At 34.6% G+C, this 20,520-nt stretch overlaps 2 protein-coding genes across 3 annotated transcripts; one reads left to right on the top strand and one right to left on the bottom strand.

Moving 5' to 3' along the window:
• Positions 1 to 2,267: 2,267 nt before the first annotated feature.
• LOC108730165 (proteasome-associated protein ECM29 homolog) lies at positions 2,268 to 12,765 on the top strand. Of its 2 annotated transcripts, XM_018459694.1 has the most exons (29): positions 2,268 to 2,341; positions 2,522 to 2,938; positions 3,869 to 4,116; positions 4,197 to 4,315; positions 4,771 to 4,920; positions 4,998 to 5,279; positions 5,353 to 5,548; positions 5,624 to 5,709; positions 5,993 to 6,182; positions 6,268 to 6,413; positions 6,500 to 6,800; positions 6,875 to 7,061; positions 7,198 to 7,554; positions 7,638 to 7,813; positions 7,897 to 7,998; positions 8,083 to 8,289; positions 8,364 to 8,478; positions 8,564 to 8,747; positions 8,890 to 9,178; positions 9,267 to 9,500; positions 9,837 to 10,181; positions 10,281 to 10,437; positions 10,671 to 10,829; positions 10,907 to 11,038; positions 11,112 to 11,421; positions 11,506 to 11,689; positions 11,766 to 11,901; positions 11,995 to 12,204; positions 12,380 to 12,765. In XM_018459694.1, the coding sequence occupies exons 2-29, from the start codon at positions 2,914 to 2,916 to the stop codon at positions 12,580 to 12,582; spliced, it is 5,430 nt and encodes a 1,809-aa protein (XP_018315196.1). In that variant the 5' UTR covers positions 2,268 to 2,341; positions 2,522 to 2,913; the 3' UTR covers positions 12,583 to 12,765. The 2 variants fall into 2 exon arrangements, with proteins under 2 accessions (XP_018315196.1, XP_018315195.1); XM_018459693.1 differs by having other exon boundaries at positions 2,281 to 2,938.
• Positions 12,766 to 14,253: 1,488 nt separating this feature from the next.
• On the bottom strand, positions 14,254 to 17,079 carry peng (Pumilio and CPL domain-containing protein penguin; the record flags this gene model as incomplete). The annotated part of the gene is made up of 3 exons (XM_018459657.1): positions 16,856 to 17,079; positions 16,143 to 16,275; positions 14,254 to 16,076 (listed from the first exon to the last, which is right to left on the bottom strand). Coding segments are annotated over exons 2-3 (1,944 nt in total), but the record flags the coding sequence as incomplete, so codon positions are not given.
• Between the last annotated feature and the right edge of the window lie 3,441 nt (positions 17,080 to 20,520).

The raw sequence follows: 20,520 nt of genomic DNA, 5'->3' as shown, positions 1-20,520 counted from the left end.
ATTGTCAGCTTCGGAGAATTAAAAGAACGAATAAAGGGTCAAATAAGTCAGTTGATATCACAAATACAAATGCGAAACGGCCTCGTAACGATACAGCATAACAATATAACGATACGTATATAATGATAACGATGACAATAACATTTAATGTAATTATCCATCCATGCACAAAAAAAAACGAGCGCAAATAGCGCAAGTACACAAATATTATTCACACCAAGAAACAACTCGACAAAAATTTTGCAAATCGGTCGCACGCGATTAAAAACTTGGTTTAACACCTGCCGAAGTACGAACACACACGTGCACGCACGCACGTGGCAAAAGCGACGTCCAAGAACTTTCCTTTGCACTTCGACGATTCCCTACCTATGTCGGCGATGGAGTGCAAAATGATATCGCGTGAACACTGGTGAACACGTTAGATACAAATGTCGCTCGCATTCGAACGATCAGGCAGAAGAAGTCTTTGCGCAAGTTGACCTCTATCTCGCGAAAGACAGGTCTGAAGGTCAATAAACAAGCGCGACCAGAATGGAGGGGAGGCGGCAATCGGTCAGTGGATTTGTATCACCAAACACGCAGCGCTCATTGGCCCGACGTTCGCGCGGCTAACTTCGGGCCGTTCCACACCTCGAAAGTCGCGTTCGAATTTGGAGCGACACTGATAGCACTTAAATTTGAACATCACGTAACATTCTCTGACTCTGAAAAAAATCGCGAAGAAAACTCTCCCCTTCTTGCTGGGAGATGCGATTTCTTTGTTTATATATTCGTCGTCGATTTACATATAAAAAAAAAATAATGCGGTTTTGACTCGCGGACAACTTCAAAAGTCCATCTCGGCGGGAAAGTTTAAAATTGATTCTATCGTAGGCGTAGGTTTAAAAAAGATGGTATCGTTTCTCCTTGCCACTCAAGTTCGAAGCTGGAGATATCATCCTCATATATTTCCATTTTTTATATGTAAATCGACGACGGATGTATAAACAAAGAAATCGCATCTCCCAGCAAGAAGAGAAGAGTTTTCTTCGCGATGATAACAAATGTAAATATTTAATTCTCCGGAGCTGAAAACAAAATCTATAATATTATAATTACTGATACTGAATTTGTGAAACCCATTTAATAACTGCTGATTAAAAGGCATTAATTAATTTTAAGGAACTAAAATAACATAACTTGTATAAAAAAGAATTATGAAATTTATTTTAATAAAAATTGTAGAAAGAATTGAGTGGATCTAATAAGCTCACGTCAGCTCCGGAAAATTAATATCCATTTCTATTAACGTAATTAACTTTAATTAACAATCTCTGTTTAAAAATTAAGTTAATAAGAATAGGGCTACGAGCCAAGCAGTTGTCAAGCAAACAGCTTTATGCGGTATTATTAAATAACAAACAAAATATTTATTAGAACATACGTTTTGACTCCAATTGAGTCATTCTCAATGTTAAACAATATAATAAATTTTATAATTCAAACGGTATTAACTAATATCATCACTTTGATTATAACATTAAGAACAATAAATTCCAAAGAAATACATTATTAAATCATTATTGTAGTCGTTAACGGATGTCTTAAAGTAGAGTCACGTTATAATTGTTTAACATTGAGAATGATCCAATTGGGATCAAAATGTATGTTCTAATAAACTTTCTGTTTGTTATTTAATAATATAGCATCAAGACCTTGACTCGTAGTTCTATTCTTATTAATTTAATTTTTAAAAATTATTTGAGCCTTCTTATATAATTTCTAATCTCTATTTAATTTATTCTTTATCCTTTTCTTAGAGCTAATCCTAATTCTTAGAGCTAGAATAAAAATAAGTTAAACCGAGATTAACTTTAATCTCTGTTTATATAAGTTACTCTTCATTCTTTTCTAACTATTAGAACTAGAAAAAAAGTAAGTTAAACTGAAATTATCTACGTTAATCTACACTACATTTGTAGAAAAATATAAGTACATTAATAAAGCGACAATCAAGCTTGAAACCGTAAAACAGATTTCCGCTGCATGCAGTTATCGAAAAAAAGGAACAGAAAGAGATGTAATCGTTCTCGGGGAATTTCCATTATATTGTTTAAATTAACTAAGGTCGTTTTCCTGAACTCGCGAAACTTTTTCCATCCTTTTCAAGCGTCTTGAAAAATTATAAAAAATTATAATCGTGCCACGTGATCGCGCATGTCACTCGCTTATCGCTCGTTGGAGTGCAACCGCGCCTGCAATCACGGTGACATTCTAACCTCAACCGAGCATTTTCCGAGCAATTCCGTGATCGCCACTCTTTTTTTCCAGCGATTTCCGATCGCGCTCGTGAAAACAAGTAAGATTTCAGCTTCGATGAAAGATCGACGAGGATTATTCCTCTCGAGAGCTCGTCGGACTGTTAAATGCTCCAAAATATGAAAATCATTTCGCACATTTCTGACATGCTTATTTACCAAGAATGTCAATTTTTTGCACAACGCACATTCTCCAACGTCTAATAGAAATTCGCGGTTAGTTCTAGAGCGTTACTCGACGGATGTGACTGTCGTAAGAGAAAAAGAAAATCAAAGGGAATACCGTGAACGACATTGCGAAGTGTCGCTCATTCGCCTCTTCTTTCCTAACCTCACAATCAGTCCGAAATTCATAGCGCCCCCAAGTAAAACGACGTCGAAGTCGCGAGAGGGGTGCGATACACGCGGCGCGTCGTGTGCTGCTCGACGATCAACGTCTACGGTCACGTTAGAGAAAAAAAAAGAACAAGAAGGAAGAGAGGAAGGAGAGTCGCAGGTCTAACGATCCCGACGTCGAACTTTCATCGCTTCGCCATCGAATCGCACGCGGCTCCACGGACGGCAACTCCTCGCCGTCCGGATTCGCTTTCTCCTCTTTACAGGCTTTTTCAAAATGGCAGCGGCTACGGACGAGCTGAGTAAGTACTCCCGAGAGAAAAAAAGAGAAAGGAAGAAAGAGAGAGATGATCTTCTTTATGCGCGACGTAATCGACAACCGGGTCGTGGGTCATGTCGTTTGTCCTGGAGTAGAAAATGGGGCCAACCCACATGAGGTCAGACGCGAACCTGATTGTCATGCTAGAGAGACGACCGGAGACGACCTCGGGGAGGACCTATGGATTTCCATCCTTTCCTCGATGCTCCTCCCTTGCACCGCCCCGAACACGTGTCCGCAACTGTCAAATCTCGACACTGAAGTTTAAATCCCATTGACATCCCTGATAATCCCGACTTGACAGCACATGATGTCAGCATTTTTTCACAATGATCTCACGTTCGATGACACTCGATTACGTCGCTGAAATAAGTACAGATCGATATATGAGGGTGATCCCATTTACGTGAATTCATGTCAATAAGCATTATTTTTTTTTATTACTGCACTAAACTGTATTAGAACTCCTTCTCTCTTTCGCCAAACATCAAACATATATCTAATTTTAAGTTTCAAAAATATATATTAGTTCAGCCATAGAAAACAAATCTCTTGTTTAAGCCAGGTTCCATCAATTTTGGTTCAATTTATTCTTTTTTCTCATTCTAAGAATTTTAAGATAAACAGTAAGTTAAATTGAGATTAAAGTTAATTCTATATTGGTGGCACCAGGCCTTAGTTGAACTTTTTGCAAAGTCTTTTCTCTTTTTTCTTCACTGTAAAAAGAAAAAATAAAGTAAGACGACTCTGTGCAAGAGGTTGAGCTAAAAAAAAACATATCTATTATTTCCTATTTCACTTTGCATTATATGTAATACACATGATTAGAAATTCTTTCTCTTGCGATCAACTCTGCAGGAAAGATTGGAGAAATATTAATTGTACTTCACAACCTTTCTTGTGTTTCATTTAGTTTTACTCGAGCGGGTGTTCCTCCGTCTGGGTTCTGCCGAGACAGATGAGCAGTTACAGGCGTCAGTCTGCAAATTTTTACCTCCCGTGCTGCTCAAGTTATCTAGTGCGCAGGAAGGCGTCAGGAAGAAAGTAATGGAACTATTGATCCACATAAATAAAAGAATAAAGAGCAGGCCCCAAGTACAGCTGCCTGTTGAAGCTTTACTCCTACAATATCAAGATCCATCAGCTAGTTCGTTTGTGATTGTACGTTATCTGCGCAGATTAATGTATGATTTACGAAATCAGAAAAAAATACGTCATAATGTATATTTGTATAATTGCAGAACTTTACGATAATATATATAAAGTTAGGATATCCTCGAATGGAGTTGAACAAGCAAGCGGAATTAGTTCCTAGTGTACTGAATGCTATTGAGGGAAAACCGTTGTCTCATCAAGACAGGTTTGCTTTTTTACAAATTTCTTAATTCTTACACTTATATTTTATAGGTGTAATAAAAATAATAAAATCATTATTATTACTTATATTTTAATCCTTTCTGGAGTTAATGGTGGATCTATTGGATCCAATTAAGTCTTTTTGTCAAAAAGGTCAATTTAATATTTTTATGTTACAATTTTTGATTATTTTTATTATAATATAACCGGTATTTATTGTTTTTATACTAGTTATGTCATTCTGGTTTTTTGAAATTAATTAGTGCCTTTTAATTATCATAAATTAATTAGGTTTTATAGAACTATCGTCAGTTTGTTACAGATTTTGTCAGCTCTGAAGGATTAACAGAATTTTACCTTTAATATATCAAAAGACTTCATAAATTATTTTTATATATTGTATTTATACTATATTGTAAAATGTCGGATTACATTATCGTAAATGAGGCTTTGTTTCAGCTTAATGTTGATCATAATGCCAGCATTAGGACATATCAACATACCAGTAGATCCTGATAAACGAGCCTCTCTCTTAGGTTTGCAAGACAAACCTTACGTTGCGAAACAGCTCATAAATTTTATGCTCGACATATTACTGTTGCCATATGGGTGAGATATACACTGTACAATAGCATTATTTTTAAATATTTACTTAGTTTCTGACTGCGATTTATAAATATCACCAGATCTGTGGGACAAACGGAAAATCAACAGGGTTCAAGTCAGACTATTGATTGGTCTCAGTTCACTGTACCGCCGGGCTTAAGTGACTACGCGTTTAAAAGAGTGATAGGCGAGAGTCCGCCTACAGCCGAGCAACTCGAGCAGATAAAGTTGGGCATTGTTAAGTTTCTCGCAGGTGGATTTTTCCCGGATACAGATATTCTGATACACTTAATCGTAGCGGCTGCGGATACCAGATTCAGCATCGCTAATATGGCGGATTTAGAGTTGAAAAAGATGATTGGGTGCGTGTGAAAATTGTCAGAATTTATTTGGCACAGATCGGAGCTGTAATTTTTTCTGTATTCATCCGTTTAGTACATTGGATTGGTCTTCGATGCAACTAGCAGCTCCGCTTTATACATTATTCTTGGGTACCGATGCATTAGCTACGCAAAAAGAGGTGAAACCCGAAATGAAACGGCTACCTGCAAGCACACGAATTCGTCTCAAGCTTTTGCAATATCTTTGTCGAGTGACTAAAGCAGGATTTATTATACCACCGTGTATTCAGGTAAATTAAAGCCAATTGAAAAAATTGCGTGAAATTACACAAAGTTACGTAATAAAATTATCATTTTTCCTGCAGGTTATTTTTGATTCACTCTATGGAAAAAATACGAATGCAAAATTAAAATCATTGGCGCTGCAATTTACGTCAAATATCGTCCAGCAGTAAGTGTTTTATAATTCAGTCGCTATTAAATTTTTCATGTATTAACAGCGTTGCTGTTTACTGGATATTGATAGATTTGCAAATTTTTTGAGTTATTTCGCAAAGAAAAATATTAATTATATCCTCTATTCATAGGAGCAACGTATCATTAACTTCTCGAATTTTTTATTTTATTGCAAACTCTTTACACACCTGATGTATTATAACTTTGTTTCTCATTATTTAAAGTACACATCTTGTTGCATATAATAAACTGTATTTGATTTAAAAATATCTTTTAAGCTGCAGTCTTGTACCGTTAACTCGCGTGGCTGGAGTAATCTTGAATGGCATGATAAAATTGATCTCCGAAGGCGATGACGTGCATAAACCGATGGCATATACAGTCATTGGACAACTTGGTCAAAGAATACCATCTCTGATAAACAAAGATTTAAGTTTGTTACACAACTTATTCGACACGCTTGTTTCTGTAAGTGTTTGATTGTTTTAAAAATACTGTAGTGATTATTGAAATCATACATATATAATTATTAAATTTGAACATTTTTTTTAAGACGGACGGTGAACTGCGACGTACGGTAAGAGACGCATTAATTTGCGTAACATCTGCGTTTGTGCTGAATAAAGAAGACGAGAGCAATATAGCTTTGATGAATGCTCTATTGTCGGTACACATTGAATCACCAGAATCGAGCGTAAGGCATGTGTATGAAAAAATTATACATTATTCATTACATTAATTTTAACATATAATCGTGTGTGTGACGTGTATTACTCTGCGAATAGATTTGTGGCAATGCATTATGCCGCAACCGTGTTTCCACCTGATGACGCTCCATCTCGGTATCTCTTGTTATTAGCGTGTGGTGACAATAAACACGAGATAAGTACAGAAGCCATGAAAGCGCTTTATGGCGTTGTGCATAAAAATGAGGACGATCAACAAATTAGCAGCAAGATAATGTTGCCCGAGTTTGTGAAACTAGTAAGTTATGTTTATTCGAAGATGCAGTCGAGAATGCCCGCTGCGAGTAGCAGAAACACAGATAAGCAAATACTCCCGTATAGTACCGTCACATTTTCCGAAGTAAGTTCTAGGTGGAAGCTAGATTTGTGAATTCCGCATAAATATTTTTACAATCACAACTTGTATTGTTACAGATTATTTCTTATTTTCGCATTTGCCTCACCAGAAGTGCTAATATTCCCGCGCGAAATGAGCCGCTACAGCATCCATGCGAACATACGCCTCTGATTGGACGTTACTTAGAGAAATTATACAAAGATCAACCAGAGATATTAAATAATTATCTCGACATGATTTTACTTTTAAGTCATTCTTCTGCAGGTAAAGTAATCATAAATAAAAATCAATTATGTGATATGTTGTACTCGACATCAACTATAACTATGATTGAACTCAAAATAATTATATGATATATTGATTATATCAAGTTATTGTATTTTATTATTATGATATACAGATCAAATTTCCTTGAATGCATTATTGGAAGTATTTGGATCCGTTCCACATTATATAATAAAATCATATGAAAAGGAGCTACCATGGCTCTGTTCTTTGCTTGCTTCTGCTAAACACGATGTACGACAATTAGCCGCGAAAATATATGCCGCTATTACTGGATACTTTCCGAGGAATGAATTTGAGAAACATGTTTCGAGTATTATGAACGTTATGAATAGAAAAAATTTGGAAGCACAGCATGGTGCATTATTGGCATTGACTTATATGATGGAAAGAAATTTAATACAACAACGAAATGGAAATAAAGAGGATTTGTGCAATTGGACGACTTACAACGATATTGTAAAAGCAATATGTATGTATTTATTATTTATATATATCAAATAATGTTACGTTACAGGCTTAATATACTTGAAATACTATGTTTATTATATTCAGGTACATATCTTCGTGACAACGCGATATTATTGATGGACGCAGCTGTTCAAGCTGTTGGCATCTTAGGTAAAGCATATTCTTTACCTTTACCAGCAGAAGGCGATAATGAATTGAATAAGAAAGCGATAATAGAAACGCTCTTTTCCGTATTATCTAATGCCAAATTGAATACCAAGGTTTGTAATTAATTACATATTGTGTATGTAGTTAAATATTTTATATTTGATACTCTGTAGTCTTACAGCTTTACTTTGCTTAGATGAAAGAAAAAGCTGCGCTTTCATTGGGATATTTGTGTGTCGGCGAGTGTTTTCCGTATACCGTGGACATCGCTAATAAAATCATAGCAACTGTCAAAGAGGTGCATAAATGTGTTTATATATATATATATATAATTAAATTTCACATTTTTATTATGTATATATTAATATATGATATTTAATAGACAAAAGACATTGAAATCCATTTAATTCTGGGGGAAGCTTTGGTTTGCTGTGTTCAAGCGCAAGCTTCTCCGGAAGCAAGAGATGCTTGGACGACATTACCTGCCGAACATGTTATTCCATACAGTAAAATTAGTGATGAATTATTAGTACATGTGCTGAATGAATTATTTAAAATGTACAAAGTGCCTCATCCAAACTCACGACAGGTATTTATATGTCATATTTTAAAAAAGGGGTAAAACAGTTCTTGCTTTATTAATAGCAAGATGTTTTTTTAAAGGCAGTATGTGTATGGCTATTCGCACTTCTAAAATACAACGTTCAACGAGAATGCATTAAGGAAAGATTGTCCACGATTCATCATGCATTTATAGATTTTCTTTCAGATGACAGTGGTAAGAAATATAAATTATTGATTGTATCAGTGAATTGTATCATCTTTCAGCGGAAGAAGAGATTTGATTTTTTATCTCGTAACAGATATAGTGCAAGACATTGCTTCGAAAGGCCTTAGTTTGGTACATATTAACAGCAAACAAGAAGAACGCGAGGCTTTAGTGTCCAAGATATTAGATCAGTTTACACAGGGTCGTAGAACAGTGCAACAAGTTACTGCCGATACTAAATTATTTGAAGAAGGTCAACTAGGAAAAAGCCCATCTGGGTAAGGTTGAAATATAGAATATTTCGTGTTAGCTTACAATTTAAGATAAAAAATATTTGAATTAAAAACCGATTATTTACTATTATGCTATATTAATAACGAAAAGATATTAGATACTTAAAGAAATAATGTAATTTTTCAGTGGCAACTTGTCTACTTATCGAGAAATCTGTTCTCTTGCGACAGAATTGCAGAAGCCTGAACTTGTATATTATTTTATGCATCTGGCAAATCATAATGCGATGTGGACATCCAAAAAGGGAGCTGCTTTCGGTTTCGCGGCAATCGCCAATATCGCGAGAGACGAACTGAATAAATATCTACCTAACATTATACCGCGATTGTATAGGTATCAGTTTGACCCGACGCCAAAGATCCAGCAAAGTATGGTCAGCATTTGGCGAGCTGTCGTCCCTTCTACCTCGAAAGCCGTTAGTAATATTATTTGATATCTGTTAACAACGTCTAATGTACGTAATGTTATAAGTGTAAAAATTTGTTTTTTATATATCATCATAGATCGAACAGTATCATAAAGAAATATTGACTGATGTAACCGATAATCTAACGAATAATGAATGGAGGGTACGTATCAGTTGTTGTAATGCTCTCGCAGATCTTTTAAGGAGTAGTGTTCAATTCGACTTCGCCGAATGCGGCCCAGAACTTTGGAAGAAACTGTTTCGCGTAATGGACGATATTCACGAAGGCACGCGATTAGCCGCGACGAACACCACTAAAATACTCAGTAAGGTGAGCGCAAGATTTTCTACAGATTTTCTCTATGGAGTTTCCGTAACTTAAGACTAACAATGTGTTCTTTGCTTCTCCTCTTTTACTTTTTACTTCTTGCTTTTTTCCATCTTTGTACAATAATTATTTTATTGACAATCGTGTTTCTTCTGACGTGTTTTTTGTCTCTTCCGAAATTTGTTAATTTTTACCTTAGACGATAGAAAATGAAGAAACAGGATAAGAGGCAAAAGGTAAAAAGTTATAAAGAGCAAGAAATAGGAAGCAAAGAGCACATCATGGATTAGCCTTTATAACTATTTATAGTTCAGAAATTTAATATCGTTAATCTCACAGGTTTGCATACGTCATTGCGATTCATCGCACGGTAACACGGGGAAAGAAGTTATTCAAGCAATATTACCCGTGTTACTCGATATTGGCATTGCTCATGTCGTGGATACGGTGAGGTCTATATCATTGCAAACAGTATCTCAACTCGTATCTACGGCCGGCGTTTTATTAAAACCGTCACTCGTCAATCTGATTCCGTCGTTATTGGAAACGATTGGTGAATCAGAGAATCCTAAGCTTTCATATTTGAGTAATGTGTGCGGCGCAACCACAGAGACTCAGGAAGCGATCGATAATCTTAGAGCGAATGTTGCGAGAAGTCATTATGCGTCGGATACAATAACAAAGGTACATTCTTATAGACGATTTGGAGGAGTTGAAGACGATCTTGCGAACTTGATAAGGTATAGTCTTAATATTTTGTTTTTAATTTTTTTTTATGTATAGTGTATCCAATATGTCGATGCGGATGTATTAAAGGAATTAATGCCAAAAGTAATAGATTTAATCAAGTTCAGCATAGGATTTGGAACAAAAATTGCTTGTTCGCATTTCGTGATTCTTCTTAGCACGCATCTGAAAATAGAGTTGCAGCCATACAGTGGTTAGTAATCATCTCAATTTCAACAGAACATATTAATAAAATACAAACTATTCTTATTATTACGGAACAAAGAATGTTACATATATATTTAAATTATATATACATATATATATATATTTAAATTATATATATATATATATTTAAATTTTTCATAAAATATTTTTTGTATCACAATTTAGTAGTTAATTGATATTTTTTGGTGATATAAATTAATGATACTATGTTTCATTTAGCTAAATTACTATCTGCTTTGCTCAATGGTTTGTTGGATCGTAATGTTGCTGTGAGAAAAAATAATGCGGTTACCATTGGACATATAGTTGGCTCCGCTAAAGATTCTAGTCTGGATAAATTATTTAATACCTTGAATACGTGGTATTTGGAACGCGAAGGTACATCTAACAGTAGCATTATATGCTCTGTTATATGCGTCCTATAATTTTATTTTATGAAAAAATATAAATTACAGATGATGCAATAAGATTAGCGATCGGGCAAGCTTTGCAATCTATAAATAATTACAATCAGGAGAAATTAAAGAATTATCAAAAAATAGTTATTCCTCTTGCCTTTTTTGCAATGCATGCAGAAAAGGTACCAGGTATGTATAATGTGTCGTTCACAAGCATGCCTTGCACTTTATTCTCGTGTATTTTTATACATACTGTTATTAGGAAACGAAAGCACCGTTGAATTATGGACTGATTTTTGGAACGAAATAACTCCCGGGACCGAAGCAGGAATTGTGCAAAATCTGCCAGCAATAACCAATATTTTACATATAACTTTGGAATCAGCATCATGGACTACAAAAGTGCAAGCGGCAAATGCAGTTCATACCATTGCCTTAAAATCAGGTCATAATATTGGTACAGATGACAGGAATACCTTATTAAAGATACTGATCAATGGTCTGCATGGTAGAACGTGGAATGGAAAGGAACGTCTGTTGAACGCTCTCGCTATGTTAGCATGCAATAGCAAGTACGTAAGATACCAACTTGAAACTTTGTGCTAAAAAGACTTAATTAATACTCGTTAAGTTTAATAGTTCGGATTTTATTACAGAGAAGCCTTAAACGCAGATACTGCGTTATTAGATACAGTTGTGGTAACATTACATAGGGAAAGTAAGAAAGAGAACGCTGAGTATCGTCGACACGCGTTACAAGCGTTTGCTATGGTTTTGCATGAACTTGATATTGATAGGTTTACGGAAACATATGAAATTGTACAAGAAATACTGATTAAGGTAAGAAGTTGATAGCAATATCATGAAGGAATAGTTGCGAACGTGAATATAATATTTATATACTTTGCGCATTTAGGTATCTGATAAAAATAACGATGACGAGGAGGACACTGCGGAAGAAAATAGAAAGAAAAAAGAAAATAACATAAAGTTGCAAGAAACAATTTATGAGGTACTTGGGAAAGCATGGCCTTCCACCAAAGAGACTCAAGGTTACAAAATTTAGATAAATTTTAATCAGTGAAAAATATGCGTTTTTATAACATTCTGAGTATTTTTTTTTATAAATCGATTTGTGATTGCAGATAAATACTGCATAGAATTCGTGACTCACTGTCAGAAAGTACTGCCAAATAGTACAAGGTCTGTTCAAGTTACTATCTTGACAGCGTTAAATCTCTTTGTGGATAGACTTGTTTTATTAAAAATAAGCAAAACGGAAATGTCATTAAAAGACAAAAAACTATTAGATCAAATAAGTGATAGTCTCAATAAAATATTATCATATTGTATAAGTAAGTATATATACATTATGCGATATAATTAAGTGCATTATTAATTCTATTTAACATGTATTAATTCTGCATGCATTAATTTTGTTTAATATATGCTGCTCTATTAAAATAATTTAAGCATTTGGAATTATTAAGATCGTACTATTTTTAAGTACAGTACCTTATTTCTTCGCAGATATTTCGAAGTTCACCAAAATTAGAAAAGAAGCATTAAATATAGTTCTTTCGTTAGCAAGAAAAATGCGTGAGACACATAATGATGAACAACTTGATAAAATGACACGGCTTTTGAAAGAACTCTTACCCGATCTAACAAAGGATAATCAACCAGAAATACGGACCAGAGTAACTGATATTAAAGAAATGCTTAAAATTTAACCAGCACGTACATATATTAAGTATGTACATGGTATCCCAGCTCGAATTTATCCTTCGCACACGTCGATGTATATTGCATACTATCGTTGATGTTAGCGATCTTGAACTATAACAAAAGATTGATAACTATGGTTGCGTGTTTATTTAATATGTTAAATGTAGATGTGCCTAATTATAGTATTATATCCCTTAATAAAGTATAATTTAAAACAACTTGTTTGTAAGATTTTTTATTACGCCCTTATGTATTATATCCTAACAATCTAATCACTTTGTCGGTGCTATTATTACTGAAAATAATCTTTTATTTATAACCATTATACAAAATGCGAAATCTATAAGTCGGGTTCTGATATACACTGTCAGTATTAAAAATCTACAGAATATATATTTCATAAAAAATAAGTGATTTTCGTTCCTTAGATAAGATCATCCAGGATCGATAACATGATATAAAGAACTGGATATATCAGTTTCATCTTATTTCCTTACGTCCATGGAGAGAATAGTTGTTGAAGTATCTAAAAAAAATGTAGGCTTCTCTTCTTATATTATATTTATCCACTTTCCTCTTTATTTTTTTTTACCATCCTTTCCTTTCATTTCTGTATTACTGTTTTTTTTTCCTTTGCTTTACAGTTTGCTTTTTCGTATCAAGTGCTCTAGGCGTTAAATCTTGTTTTATTGATTTTGATGCACAGGCATTTTATCACTTGTATATGACATGCTTTCTTTTTTTTTTAGTATTTGTTGTTACTAGTTTTCTTTTTAGGTATTTTGCCCTTTCTTTTTTCCTTTTGTAATACGAAGCTGAATTAATTCTCTACTAGAGTGGAGAAGTAGCTTCGAGTTATTTTCTGTTGCCAAGGTATCATCTCTGTAATACATTTCCTGATTCCTTTTAATTTAATATTTCACTATCTTCTTTTCTTGTTACGCAGTCCATTTTGTAAGGTCATTTTTTATTTTTTTATAACGTAATCTCCATCAGTTCATAATTAAATATATAAAAGAATTATGAACTCTTATGTGGGGTCTACAATAGAAGTTGTAGCGGTCGTAAAGTCTTAAGTCATAGAAAATTAACCAATCACAGTCGAATATGATTGGTCAATTTTCTACAACTTAAGATCCTACGATTTATATTGTAGACCCCGCAGAATGAAAGATGAAGATAAAGATAAAAGAATGAAAGATGAAGACTCTGCTTTATGCATTATTGTATCATATTTATTATTTGATTAAATGCTTTAACAATTTAATTTAAACATCTTATTTAAACATCTTATCTATTCGTCTCTTATATTTTGTATTATATTAAATTATATTTTTTAAACAATATTTAGTGAATATATTTTTTAATGTGTAAAATAAATTGCAAACAAATTGCATGTTACATGTTAATTATACAATAAAAACATAAAGAAACATTTAAAGCAGAGGAATATAATTGATTATAATTAGCAGGAAGGGAGATCTCTGTAGATTGATCCGTTTTTATCGAATTAAACTTTATTTAAAATCTTGAAAGTACATATTGAAAGTACATAATTTGTAATCTCAAAGTCTATTATAGTCATTTCCGGTAAAAACGGAACAACTTACATTAAAAAAGGATTATGAATAATATACATTACTTTCAAATATATTTACTTACATTTATTTTTTTGTCAATTTTTTTAACAATATCAATGCTCCAGCACTGTGTTTTTTCTTGAGATTTTCTGTTAAAGGTTTTAATTTAACTAGTAATGTATTTATAGCAATTTCATTCTCTATGAGAAAAATTAATAAGAAACAAGCTCTATTAAATTCTATCCACTTTTCTAGCACTTTTGGCGTTAGGTGTGATATCAATATTTCTCCAAATGTAGATTCGTTCTTTTTCAGCAACTCTTTGTCATACTGAATAAGTTTCTTCAACATTGTGTGTAATCCAGGATGTTCAACCACATCGTACTCGGTATCATTGTCTTTGATTTTTGAATCTGTATTGCTAATAAATTTAGCAATCGATTCAAACGCAGAATTCAATTTCTCTCCCGATCCCACTTTCAATATCGCCAGGGTAGTCATAGCTATGCTACTGTTGGATAACCATATTGCTGTATCCGCGATTATAGCGTCAAAAAGCGGGCCGCAAATTGTATCGAGGAGTTCCTTTTCCCTAATATCAGCTGACTTCTTACTTGCGGAATTGTTATCACCTTGGCGTAAATATTCTACTACAGCTGGTGAAAAATAAAGAGGTTTTCTCCTGGCCACGAGATATAATATAACATGTTTTCCATACTCATTCAACGCAATGTTAACCAGATCCTCTTGTAACTCGGACAATATTATTTTCTGCATGAGAACGGTGTCATCTACGGAGTCAAAGAGCGCCAATAACGTCATGTGACCGTATTTGGACATACAAATCGCTTTTACATTTCCCTTGAGGGCTTTCATAATAATTTTCCTATCTTTGCTAGTACTATGCCACATACATTGCATAGCAACTCTCGCGCCCATTTTCGTTTGGGACAGAGTTATAACGTAAGATCGTAGCATAACTATTAATTCGCTCCTATCTTCCACCGAACATACGCAGAGGAATTCCCATAGAATCGTTTGCAACAGAGTAGAATTAACAAAACCTTTGTTTAAAATTCTAATTAGATTAGCTTTTACTGCAGATAGTGTAGCCAGTTTCATATCCATCGCGGTTTTGAATACGTCTGACAATGATTTAACTTCTTTGTCTTTTTCCAGTTTATACATATCCCCATAAAATTCTTGCTTAAAATGTATCTTCTCGAGACTTGTACACCAAGTAGAGTACGTGAGTTCTACAAAAGAGGCTGATACACTGTGACTCATTAGTTTGACAATATTGCCGTAAAATCCAGAGATAATCTCACGCCTGATTTCTTGCGAGCCATGCTTTAAAATAATTTTTATGCAATTTTTTGCGTATTTAGACTGTAACATCTCCGCGATAAATGGCTTTATCTCTTGAAATATAGCTTGTAGTATATGTGCCTCACAATTTTTTATCATACATTGGAGTACTCTGGACATATCGTGTGTAAATATTACTTTGTTATAATGGTTTTTCAGTATGTTGTGCAACGTCTGAGTTAACGTTACACGATCGACAGGCTTGCAATCAAATCTACGTAACTTCTCATTGATCTGCTTAGCCTGAATGATTTTATCATATACTGCATCATTATTTAATCTTTTAGCTTTCCGTTTCTCTCTAAGCTCCTTTTTCTCCTTCTTCAGTTGGAGCCAATCGGTTTTCTTGGCGGTCGTATTATTTTTCTCTGATTTTTTCGGATTTTCATTTTTTAAGTTCTTCTGGTCTTTGGATTTCTGTCCAAGCTGTTTTCTTTCCCTTTTCAGTTCGAGCAACTTTATCTTCTCGATTGTAGCATTATTCTCTGGTTTTGCTACTTTTGTATTCTTTCCTTTCGAGTTCTTCTTTGTTAAAGACTTTACATTTTTATCTGAAAAATATTTTTTATTTTTACACATGACTATTTCCGAACCACGGTTTTATTTTTCATTCTTACCCGTAAATTTATTATCAAGAGATTTCTCAAATGTCACTTTCTTTCTCTTTTTATTATTTCCTGCATCAAGATTACTCTCTGCTTTCAGGTCAGCGTCCAAACTCTCTGCTGATCGCTTCATCTTTGACTGAATCTATTTATTAAAAAAAAATCGACATAAGAGTCAAAATAGACACTGAATCTTCAAACTGTATCATTTTTTACTATGTTAAAAAATACAAAAAAATCTCACGAAAGTATTAATTTTTATTAACTAAGTCTGCTTTTTTAGTTGATATTTTATTAGTTTAATTGACATTAATAAGAACAGCATACACTTTTGGAATTTAAAGTGAAATATATATTTGATATTTGCTAAAGCAAGAATGAAAGTTTTATAATAGCGAATTCAGTCACTCTTGCATTACACTAGAATGCGTACCAGAAGTTGCTATACATAAAATTAGCAAAACAATAAGCATAAAAATAATTTAAATAATTAACTATCCTATAACGATGCCGCATTATTTAAGAGTATACATATATTATTTCATTGTCAACATTGAGTATATTATGCCACTGCATTTAGATACTTTATATAAAATCTTTAACGTGTACTAATCCAATGTACTGAGTGCACACTAATCCAGTGTAATGACCAAAATGATCTAAAACAGTCTAATGCAAGAATAAAAATCAGATTTTTGTCTTTAAGATATAATAATAAACATTACCGTAATTTCAATTAAATCTCATATAACCTCAAAGAGAGATTGAGGGGGCAAATCCACCAACCGATGGAAACAACATCGATCTAATTTCAACGCGGAGTGTTTTCCAGTTTTAAATTTATGAAAAATCTTCTTTTTATATCCTCTTTTTACTATCTGATTATATTAAATCCAAATACGCGGCAGATACTCCAGCACGAAATCGATACTACCTATTTCACCACGTGGTTTGCCTTCTCGCGCGCGTGTGCGTGACTCGCCTTTCGGTGATTGGTCCGGCGAGGGTCGATCGTCGTTTCGATACCTCGAGAATCGCTATTCGATAAATCACGATATCGCGAGTATCGCGACCAGTCACAAAACGCTTCACACATATTCGAGTCGCTTCGCGTTTCTCGCGCGATCGTCGTTGCCTGAAAACGTGAAAACGAATTTCGCGCGTGAAAAAAATTACTCTTGCGTCGCACGTCGGATTTGCTCGCGGTGTAATCCATCCGCACGCGATTCTACGTTAATCTCGCAAGTCCGGCGCTTCATCTTTCGCTCGGAACCGGATCGGGACCCTCCTCGCAGAAGATCTCACGTCAATTACTCGTTTGAAGTACGCTGAAGGTATAATTTATGCACGAGCATCGTTTGCATCATTGTCAGGTATGTATATATGTCTTCGTGTTGCAATTAATAATGCTATATTTGAATATATATCAAGTAAGATTTAAATATCTCAATTCAAGAACAGTACTGCATTCTTATCTTTCTTATATCTTCGAAACATCAAAGACGCGTGACGTCATTCCACGCGACAGGTAATAAAAAAGGCGCGGAAATATAAAGAGCATTGAAATTTAAATTATTGAATTTTAATCTAAATTTGAATGCTCTTTGTAGAATATTAATTTGCTATATTTTCACCGATTATTTCGACGCGACCGGTGAATATGTGACAAGTTAATTTCCTATGAATTCAAAATTTAATTATAATCCAATGGCTATATTAATAAGATTGGTTTATATATTTAGATCCAAGGAGAATAAGACCAATTATGTTAAAGAATATTTGCAACAGTTGCAAAGTCATGCAAAGCTGCTTCCTCTGCTAAACATAGCCAATAATTTAAATTTGAATGCTTGTATTTCTGCGGTGTTTGCGACATCATGATAACTGCCTTTTGTATTAGAGATCCTATAATTGCCTGTAATAATAGAGTCTGATCACGAAATAACAAACTTTTGATTAGCCTGTCGTTTTTCGTTAAATTCAGTAAGTAGAATGAGTAAAATAATGTAGTCTAAAAGTTAGAGTGAAATAGTATATACAAGATGATTCATTTTAATTTTAACAGGCAAATACTTTAAAAATAATGAAATTTTAATGCAAATAAATAATGCAAAAAACATTCCAAATAAAAATTGTACGATACAGAATTAAGAAGACGTACAATGGTGATGTATATTATATACTTTTATCCGAGTTATATTCTAAAATATCCTCTCCAAGGAAAATGTTACCTGATATACGTTATTATTTCCTATAAGTAAAATTTTCCTCAGAGAGAACGTTTTGGAATGCACCTAAGCAGAACAACAAGTCATCATGATGTCAAAATGATTCCAAGATAATCATTAAAAGTCATTTTCAATTTATGATTCATTTTAACATCATTTTGACGTTATGATCGTGACTTGTAGTTCTGCTTGAGTAGTTCGGAAAGTTTTTCAGTAAAAATACATATTTCCGAAATGAGATATTTGCCTGTTAAGATTAAAATGAATCTACCTGTATAAAAAGAGATAGTATTACAGTATATGATATACCTATCTCTCTCTCTCTCTCACTCTCGTTAAGATAAAATCACTCTGATCAGATTCTAATATGAGGGGTGCGCTCCTTTGGCGCTCATGAGAATCATTTATCCTTGTTTGATATTAGAACAAGGATGAAATAATTCAAAGAACGCTGTGAGCAGCAAATGGAACGTAGCCAGGGTCATCTACTTCGTATCGGTTTTTAGATCCGCCCCTGGTTGGGTGACGAAGGGTGGAACGCGCGCGCGGGAAGTGCCTGGAAGCCGCGTCAGATTTCCGAGACAGCCGCCCGAGCTGCCTTGAGCAGACGGGAGCGGTTTGCAGCTGGTCTCGTGCCGCGCCTCAGTGTATTTTTAACCCGGATCCCGATCCGCGTTTATCTCGTGTGAAACGATCAAGTCACGCATACCGTCCCACGAGTGCTCGCGAGCGAGAGTGTGCCGGTAATTCGTAGCATCGCAGCATCGAGGAAAATCAGCGCGGAGCAAGTCGATCGATCACGCAACGGGAAGACGAAAGAGAGAGAGTGAAAAAAAAGTGGAAGGGGGAGAGAGAGAGACAGAGGGAACGGCGCGCAACAGGTGAGAAAACGTGGCGGTGTGGCGGCCGCGTCAGCTGATCGCGACATTCGCGACACGCCAGACAGCGAGCGGCTCGTCTGACTACTTTTGCCCGTGTTTACCCATTTCCCGATATTCGGGAAGCTATGTTTGTACCGCTGCCAACGCGAGGATCGCGCTATGTGGACGTGGCCGGTCGCATCGCTTCCCGCTGGCGCGGCGCGGCGACTGGATCGCGTTTCTGCTGGTGGGCCGCCCACCGAAAGGCGGCGCGTTGAGACTTGAGAGTTCTGATTTTCGACCGATAGCTTTTTCTCTGTCACATGGCTGCGTTCCGCAGATGCTTTCCTGCTTCGAGATAAATTCAGAGATACTTAAGTCTCGTAGCGTAATTCGATCGCACTTAGATATCAAAGGAGCAATGGCAACCCAATCTCTTGGGTTAAATAATATTTTGTTATTTAGGTAAATGTACCCAGTAGCCGGATGCGTAGATTGTCATAAATAATACAATTTATAATATTAGAAAGGTTTTTAATATAAATATTTGTATTCGTTTGAAAACTCAAGACTTTCTTAAGCAAGGACAAATTATTTAAACCCACTTATAACAATTATTAATTAAAATATTTAAATAATAGAATATGTTAATGTACCAGTGATCGGACAGCTGGTCGGACACTGGGACGTAATTGTCTCATCAGTGTTCGAACACAATTAGAAAATTAGTATGCTGACGGGAAATATTAATATAAATAGATGTTTAATGACAAAAGATAACTTGGTTCAAATTGGATCATTTGCGACTCAGAGATAAATTTCGGAGTTATGCCAGTTAAAGGATACGCACGAATTGAAGCTGGCAACGCACAAAAAACTTGTTCTCTAAATGCCAAACTTTTTTTAGGAATAGAAAAGAAACCGATAATTGATCGGGTGCTCTTAGTATTTCAAAGAAAAGAAATGCGTAGGACACGAATGACCCAAAGGTGTGTATTAAGGGTTAACATTTCACATCCTACTGATTGACATATTGTTATTTTCTGTAAAGTGCATAGTTATTTTCTTGTGTGCGGAGTTTCTTTCTTTCTCGTTTTCTAAAAATTACAAAGGAGGATGTCAAAAAGAGGCCGATTTTTGCTCATAAAGGTGTAAGTAAAAGGAATAGCGTTTTTTATAAATTTTAACCTCCTGAATACGATAATCTTAATAAAAAGTTCGAGATTGATAGAGAACACCTTGAAAATTAAACATGAACATGTGTGATATCTTTAAACAAATTTCAATATTATTGCTTATTTT

The sequence above is a fragment of the Mycetomoellerius zeteki genome, unplaced genomic scaffold (assembly GCF_001594055.1).
Source record: "Mycetomoellerius zeteki isolate Tzet28-1 unplaced genomic scaffold, Tzet1.0 scaffold85, whole genome shotgun sequence".
Lineage (NCBI taxonomy): Eukaryota > Metazoa > Arthropoda > Insecta > Hymenoptera > Formicidae > Mycetomoellerius > Mycetomoellerius zeteki.
Note: the sequence above shows the minus strand (reverse complement) of the source record. Positions and strands in the feature narration are given on the sequence as shown.

Excerpts from the sequence above, each read along its gene's own strand:
- LOC108730165 (XM_018459694.1), top strand. The coding sequence starts at position 2,914 with ATGGCAGCGGCTACGGACGAGCTGA. Across the intron at positions 5,549-5,623 it reads TTATACCACCGTGTATTCAG|GTTATTTTTGATTCACTCTA; the intron begins GTAAATTAAAGC and ends TTTTTCCTGCAG. Across the intron at positions 10,830-10,906 it reads GTGGTATTTGGAACGCGAAG|ATGATGCAATAAGATTAGCG; the intron begins GTACATCTAACA and ends TATAAATTACAG.